Here is an 8,847-nt window from a genome sequence, read left to right as displayed (position 1 = left end):
TCTGGGTAATTTTCTCAGTTCTCCAGTCTACTTTCTAGATATAGCTTAAACGTTATGATGAAGCATTAATTTTTCAGTTAAGTTATAAACCCCCCAAAAGTGGCTTTACGTTTGAAATTGTCTCTCTCAAATCTCTTAGTGTCTCAAAAACACTCACATTACTATAACTTGGGCAATACTTTTTATTACATAATTGCTGCATAATAGGAACTTAATGGTATAATAGGACTTACGTTTCAAATGTGCTTATTGTAAAACATAATTACACCACTTGCCGTTAAACTAAGAATGCAAATGTGTAAGTTAACTACCCTAACACTCTGATTCTTCCCCCCTCTCATCCTTTCTTTCTCCCTACCTTCTTCCCTTCCTCCCTTCCTTCCTTCATGCCTTCCACCCTTCCTTTTTTTCCTCTTTACTGCCTTTCCATTTCATTCTTTTTCTTTTCTCTCCATTCTCATTTTTAAACTGCTACTTATTTTTCTTTCTTCCTTCCTTAAAAAAAAATAGGGGCAACAAAAGGAGTCCCACAAATGGAACTTGTAGAAAATATAATCCTGAAATGAACAGCTAACAAAAATTGTTATAGATTAAAAGATAAATCAATTTATAAAACTGCTATTCTGAAATTGCAACAATCTTGTACAGTCAGGACTGATAAAATGGAGTAATCAGACATTTTATATGTCCATAAATGTAAAATCATCTACTTGAACATTATATGCAATACATTCACACAATAAAGCAAATACTGTAGCCTTATTTGACAATATTGAACTCATAAATACTCATGATTTCACTCTGTCCGAGGGCCTAAGGACTAGGAATGCTGCTGTGATACAGAAAAACATAGTGAATACCTCCTCTATTTAAAAATGTCACTCAAGAAAGTCTCTTCTAACATAAAGGCAAATACATATAGCTACTGAGCTATGACTGTACTTCTGTCACATTCTATGGTAAAAACACCAGACTCCACAAATTCGGAATCATGACAACACTTTGAACTAATTATTTGGTTCATCCATAGTTTATACCTCAATTTACCTACAAACCTTACAAAGAGGAGGTATTTTAACTCTAGGAAAGCGGTCACTGAATAATACGCAGTCTTGATCTGTTTCTTTCTCCCAAACAATGGTACTGATGGTTAACATTTCCTGTGGTAGCACCACTATTTCTAGTAAGTAGATTATTATGGAGTGTGCCACTTTAAAGCTGCAATACAAAATAATATTTTGTAGTTTATTCACCAATTCCACAAAGAATATTTTTTAAAAGCAAATAAACAATATAGTTAAATGTCATATTTGTTCTGAAAACTCTTTTTTAATGTATCAATCAAAATCATGTCATACATTTATTATAGTTAGTAGACTTACTAGCTTTATGCCTTATTATTGCAATTTTGTGGAAAGATTATACTATGTCCCCTCATTTAAGATTCACTTTTCTAATTAAAATTGATTTATGGTGTACTTTGGGACAAAGTGTTACTTGAAGAAAAAAAAAATCACACTTTTTAAGCCATCCCTGCTAGGGCAACATACTAGATATCTCAAATATGTATAACCACTGCAAAATTTCTTGTCTCTAATTTTATTGTAGGATCTTTGTTGTTACGACTTGTAAAAGGGGACTATTTGTAGAAATCTAGGTGTACTGAAATTGGTAACTTCATCAAACCCGTAAAATGGCTTTCAAGGTGATGGTCTTTCTTTAGTAAAAGAGTGAAACCATCAAACTACTCCTGCAATTTAATGTTTAGAGTAACAGCATTTTCCTTCAAAAATGTAGTTTTCGTTATTTATAGTAGAAATAATTTAACATTCACAATATTTTGATAATTAGTGTATCTTAAGATATTCTCATCATTGGTGTTTTGTCTTTATTTGATCACATCTTACATATATCATGTAAGAAAAAAATAAGGGATGGTCTTTTTTGGTTTTACTTGTTTGAGCTGAAATGGCTATATAGAAAGATATTTTTGAAGAATTACCTATTTTAGAGATTGGTTTGCTACATACCGATATAGAATGTCTGTTATAATATATTTTGGAACTTTAAAAATATATAACATGCATTCCAGAGTATCAACTGAGTGATACTTTCAGATGGAAAATATGCAAAATGCTCCTGTCCACAGGAGCACTGCCTCTGTCATACTAACTTAGCTGCCACAAAACAAAATTAATGATGAGTGCTTACCAACTCATGTAGTATTAGGTGATAAGACTTTGTGCCCTTTCTGACAAATCATCTTAAAATTTTTGGCTTGGAATAGTGAAAGGAAAAGATGCTGTATTGCTAGGCAATCCTTTGAGTGGACTGTGCTGTCTTTTAAAAGGAAATGGTTTCCCACGGTGGATCTAACATTTAGCTACAACTAAAGAAATCATATGGTATATTTACTATACTGTTATTAAATTGTTTCTCATCACAAGAACTGAGTTAGTGTGGGGCAAAATTCACAAACCCCACTGTCAGTGCAGAAAGAGATTTTTACAGTCCAATAGCTCCTTCATTACTTAGAGATAGTGTATGGTTTAACTATCATTTTGGTTTATTTTTGCTTTCAAATTGTAAGATTTAGCAAAACATTTTATATTAGTTGGAGACAAAGAGAAAAATATTATTTTATGAAGGCACACCCATGCTGAACTTACAGGAAAGAGAAGCAGAGCTGCACAGCCAGTTATATTACAAGGCTCATTCCTGAAACCTGAATATCATGCGAGCAGAAAAATCTAGATATGTGTTATATTTTGAAGAAATAATCTGAAGGCAATATTATTTGCTTTTTTATCAAAAACGAAAAAATGCATCTTTGTAAATGTGGATTGACTCTTATTGAAACAGGGAACTGAATGCTTGTATTGCAGCCTTAAAGAATCACATATTCACTGCAATATTCGTTTTTGTAAACTACAGCCTGCAACCTAGCAGACCATGACTGAATGCTTTTGAAAAGTTGTAGATTACAAACATGAAATCACAATTAATATCCTCTAAAAGTAATTTCAGAGCTTTCACATCTTAAAAAAAGGACAATGTGTACTGCTTCACAAGGTAATGTAGCTAATCAAAAAAGAGTAGAATTAAAGTATTTACATAATGAGCAATTCTACAGAAGGCGATCATCCCCATGTAAGCACTGCTGATTATATCCCACGCTGCTTTTAACAAACTGTACCAGATTGGATCCAGCCATCAGCACTTTCAGAGAATCCTTAAAAGCCTTTTATGGGTCTTTAAATTTATTGTAGAATGGCATTCTTCAGGTAGAATATGCTGGTGAAAGAGGACAGTGTCAACACAAGGTACCAGCAGGAGAAAAGAACATCAGCATTCCCGGTAATTCCATACTGGGCTGTACTTGGAGCTGGAAAGAAATGAAAAAGATTAAATCAAAATCTAATTTGTGTCTTCCAGGATCTTGACAATAATCAAAAGGTAGCCGGGTGCATTGGGGAAAGCACGGACATTGGAGTCAGACAGACTTAAGTTCATATCTGATTCTGCTATATGACAATGTGTGGGCTATGTGGCTAACTTCTCAGAGCTTCAGTTTTCTCAGGGCAAAATGAAAATAATAGAAATAATAGAATCCACCTCACAGGGCTGTGGTGAGAATTGGAGATGAAGCAAATACAGCATATTACATCAACTAAACACATGCTAAGTACTTAAAAGCTACTAACATTATTATTCCTCTTATACATACTGTAAATATTTGTATTAGTGGACAATATTCATTCATGCGTGTATATGTAGCTGTGTTTTATTAGCTAAATACTGTACTAAATGCTAGAAAAACAAGAATATTGTCCCTTCCAAGGCCTTTTTTTTGGTGAGAAAAGATCTTCAAACAATTATAATACAATTCTGGGAATATTAGAGTTGCATGTGCATACCGCAGTAGCACAGACAAATTGTGCTTTTAAATATGCCTGGGCAAAGGAGATTTCAAATAGTTTTACCAAAGGAGACTATCATGTGGGTAGAAGAAACAACATATTCAAAGGCATAAGAAAAGGACAGAGCAAGGTGTATCATGTAGAATGTAAAGGTAGATTTAGTCTTGCTGGACCATGAAGTTTGAGGCCTGAAGTGGAGGGAATTGAAACTAGACCTCTAGACAGGTAGAATGACCTCTACTGTAATGAAAAAGGGACTAGGTTTTTATACTGAAAGACATTTTGAAGAATTTGGAGAGTTGAATGTGTGACTACATTTACACATCAGAAAGATTACAGTCTTATATATGGGGAAGTTCACATGGTACTTGGCTAACGGTTATGTTGAATTTTCACTGAATACCTGAAGATTCATCACGTTTGGGATATTGTTGGAGTGTTCTGAAGGGGTACCACTTTGTTTATGAAAGGATAGTTGCCTATTTGTATGTAAATTATATTGTGCTCCAGAAATTAAATGTTACAGCCGTGTTTGGACTTGTTTGAGACTGATTCTCATTTACCATCATAAAAATAATAGCAATAACAAGAAACCCACCAACATATTTTAACCACCTTTTCTTAATGAAACCTGGATTTCAAGCACTATTTCTTAGTAGAAATTGAATAATGTAGCAAAGAAATCGACTACTTCATTTCTAAATTTATAACTCAAATCCAGGAGCAGGTTTAGTCACACTGAGTTTGAATTACCAGCAGATAGTTTTAATGAAACTGTCACAAATGACTATATTACTCTGTAACAAGAAGAATAAATTGTGTTGTTTACACTTCCAAGAAATTAAAGGGGATGAAAGATACATTGGTCCCTGCAGTGGGAAGTTTCCTTGACAATGCAATTATTGATTCCAGGTGAGTGGGATTTGAGCACTGAGACTACTATTTTTTAATAAACAGAGAGCAAAATTAACGATTTAATGTATGTATGTAATTACAAATGAGTTTTTTTTTAAAATAAAAAGATGAAGAAAGTAAGCCTATTGTTGAACAGACAGCTTTTCAATTTCTGATACACACAAAGTCTAATTTAAAGCTATGGAACTCCTTATTTTCCCTTTCTCAAGACCTAGGAAAATATTTTAAAATATAAATAAATCTTTATTTAGTATATGACCTCTCAATAATAGTTATGCTAGAATTGTTTTTCAAGAAAGTTGAGTGTAATAAAACTTGTATAATGGTAAAGGACCAATAATATGTAAAGCATATAAATGGTTTCATAAATAAGAAATAAAATTTAAAAGCTAAGCATAAAAGCAAAGGTGAATTATTTTTGTTATGACAAATTAAGTAGTAACATTAAATGAGTAGATTATCAAGTCCTCTCAAAACTCCTTATCAATCCTTTAACATGCATTTTTGGGCAATCTTTCCTGGATCCCCTCTCCTTCTCCAACAAACTGAGCTGACTACCCCTTTTGTGTCATGAGACCATGAAATATATATTATATGTTATGTAACATCACACTGCATTGCAAATATTTGTTTACATATTCATTTCTTCCAACAGATTTAAACTCTTCTAGGTCATGTCTTATTCATCTTTGTGTTTCCAAACATAAAATCTGGCAAAGTGTGGTATATAGTGGATGCTCAAGAAATGTCTAAGTAAATGACTCAATCAAATGAATGGGTCATAATCAAAATGAGTATTTCTATCCTACAAAATGGAATCTCTTCTGCAGCAAGCCACATGATTATAGGCTAGAAAATGTACTATAGTAACCATTCATTCATTCATTCATTCAGCGAGTTTTAATTGAACTAGGTACCCAGCACTCTCCTAAGTGCTGGCAATGCAGCACCTAATAAGATAGGTATGATCCTTTTATTACTTAATTCTGCCTTCCCCAATGTAGTTGTATCTTCTTCCACTCAGCCTCCTATTGTCTTAAACATAACAAAGATATTACCAATAGCATATTTTAAATTTATTACTTTACAATTAAAATAGCATACATTTTTTCACTGATGCCACAAATGTATATACTTTTTTTGTGTGAATATAATACTTATATTAGTCCTGAAATAAACTAGAAACTGGGGGATGAATGATTAGCTTGCAGTTGTTACAAGCGATAGACTGTGGAGCAAACGTGAATAATCAGTAGACCAAAACACAAAGATCTAAGTTAGTCACCATAATGTGAGATCAGATACCTAATGCCAAGTTATATGTCATCAATCATACTCTTTAACTATCTACTGAATATCTATTATGTTCACGGGGTTGAATTAAACCTCACATAGGCAAAGATGAATAAAACCCAATCCTCTCTTTCAGGAAGAGCTTATTCTAGTTGGGGATATAAATAAATAGGTAAATACAGAACATTAGGGTATATGGAACTTGAAGGATAATATACAAACTTGGGAGGACTCCCTAGGGAGTCATGGCAGATAAGTAATCTAGGCAACAGTTACAAATACAATTATTTTTTACAAAATGCAATGATATACATATGTTAGTACACACATATCTCATTTTTAAAATGGCTCTATAACATTCCATTGTTGGGGGATGCTATTGTTATGCAACCTTATTCCCATTAGCTGGCATTTATTATGTGTGGTTTGTGTGTGTTATGACTGTTTGGCTGAATTATTTGAAAAACAGTGCTAATCATACCAAAGGTAAGGGCCTCAGTAGTATTTGGGTCAATAGATTTTCTTAGGTTAAATGCCAATCTACTATTTGATCTTAAGAAAATAACCATTAGCTATTAGAAATTAGCTTCAAGACTGGACTGAAATATCACTTAGAAAAAAACCTTCAGAAAATCCCATATGACAAATTAAGCATTACCGCCTTTCCCCCATATTACTTAGTAACTGGTAATATACTTACACTCTTAACCTGTTTAGGTCAAGAATGTCTTGAAGCAAAGATACATTATATATATCTTTTATCTTTGATACTGAACACAGAGTTTGGTACTTAATAGGTGTTCAGTAAATGTCTGTGCTTCACATCCATTTCCCCCAGTTACCACAAACCTAGAAGGAGACAAAATACCTTGACTTCTTTTGTCAGAGAGTATCATCTTTTCCTTTCCTTTTTTTTTTTCTCTGAATCTTTCTTCTTGTTTTAGTTTCAGGCTCATTATACTTTGACCTGTACAGGTCAGACTACCTCCCTTAAGTATTTTGAGCGAGAAGACAGATCATTAAGTGGATAATATGGGAACAGAGCATGTACTGAACTTTATAACATCATACTCTTGCCACAAAAGACTGTCAGCATAGGTGAACCCATAGGTCCAAGCTAGAAGCCTGAATTCCTTAGAAGACATCTCGTTGAGCCTCTGGGATGGCCAGACCTGTTGAAGGATCTCTGCCAAGTTTTTAGTTGCTTTTCAATATCATGCTGCTATTTACCTTAAGTAAAATTAGGCAGGATAGGCCGTGTGATCAGAGATGTATCTGGGCTATGGCAAGGGCTTTAGTTTCATTCTAAGTGACATGAGAAGCCATAAGAGAGTTTGATTATTTTTAAAGGATCACTTGGCTACTCAGTAGACAATAGATTGTACTAGGAAAGGCAAGAGTAAAGCCTATGCTGACCGGGTGCAGTGGCTCATGCCTGTACTCCCAGCACTTTGGGAAGCCGAAGCCGGTGGATCACCTGAGGCCAGGAGTTCGAGAATAGCTTGGCTAACATGGCGAAACCCCGCCTCTACTAAAAGTACAAAAAACTAGCTGGGCCTGGTGGCATGCACTTGTAGTCCCAGCTACTCAGGAGGCTGAGGCATGAGAATCACTTGAACCCAGGAGGTGTATGTTGCAGTGAGCCAAGATCGTGCCACTGCACTCCAGCCTGGGCGACAAAGCAAGACTCTGCCTCAAAAAAAAAAAAAAAAAAAAAAGTAAAGCCTATGCTAGCTCACCTTCAAGTATTCCCCATTGTCTGTTGAGTGAAGCCAAAACTTTACAGCCTGGCATTCAGGGACCTCTGCCATCTGGTTCTAGTCAACTTATCCAGACTCACACCACTTCTTCACTCTAGTCACACAAGCCATTTTCTGAGCACATAGAGTGTTTCATTGCCCCATGTCCTTTGCACATGCTACCTCCTTAAACCTAGATAGCCTTCTTCCTATTCCTCTTTGCATATTAAAGTCCTGTTCATCCTTAAACATCAAAAATACTAGTTTTTCCATGAGGCCATCCCCAATCTAAGAAAAATTATTAGTCTTCTGCTTATACCTAACTTCAGAAATGTTTTCTTTCTTCTTAACTTATAATTAGGTATATATATGTGATATATACATATAAACATCTTGAAGTTATGGAACATTCCTCCCTATATGTGCATCTGTATCTTATATCAAATGTGTTCCATTGATGTTTATTGGATTGGATGTGAAATAATATTCCTAAATATGCATGTGTCTAATTCAAGACCATTTTGACAGACTATCCTATTTTAATAGTTGTTCCTATGATTTCTCACCCTCAAGACAAAGTATTTAATGAAATTGTCCTATTTCTTTCTTATGACCTGCTTAATTGTTTTTGAGGAGAAGAATGAAGAAAAGAGAAGAAAAGTTTAAATTGAGAATGAGAAAGAAAGGAAGAGGATAAAGGAAACAAAAGGTTGAAGTTTTAAAACAAATACAGAGAGAATACCCAGCCCTTGAACAATGTATTAGATTGTATTATATTTACCATTTTATTGAAAAAAGAGAGAAAGAAAATAAAATGCAGTATGTAAGGGAGATTGATTCTGTTTGCAGATCAGAATTTAAAACAAACAACAGAACAGGCTGTCATTCTTTCTAGTTCTTAGTAAAGCTAAGACATTCTAGTCTTTAAATATGACATTGTATATAATATATGAACTGTAGAGCTGGATGACATTAGTTCA

General features: G+C 34.2%; 1 protein-coding gene across 2 annotated transcripts in view; it reads right to left on the bottom strand.

Moving 5' to 3' along the window:
- Positions 1-353: 353 nt before the first annotated feature.
- NEGR1 (neuronal growth regulator 1) overlaps positions 354-8,847 on the bottom strand; it is a 924,209-nt gene continuing 915,715 nt past the window's right edge. For both annotated transcript variants that reach the window (XM_017863075.1, XM_017863076.1), the window contains one exon: positions 354-3,385. In XM_017863075.1, coding sequence (XP_017718564.1) covers positions 3,261-3,385 — 125 coding nt within the window. In that variant the 3' untranslated portion in view covers positions 354-3,260. The remainder of the gene's footprint in view (positions 3,386-8,847) is intronic.

The sequence above is a fragment of the Rhinopithecus bieti genome, unplaced genomic scaffold (assembly GCF_001698545.2).
Source record: "Rhinopithecus bieti isolate Rb0 unplaced genomic scaffold, ASM169854v2 scaffold_66718, whole genome shotgun sequence".
Classification (NCBI taxonomy): domain Eukaryota; kingdom Metazoa; phylum Chordata; class Mammalia; order Primates; family Cercopithecidae; genus Rhinopithecus; species Rhinopithecus bieti.
This window is presented reverse-complemented; position numbering and strand designations above follow the sequence as displayed.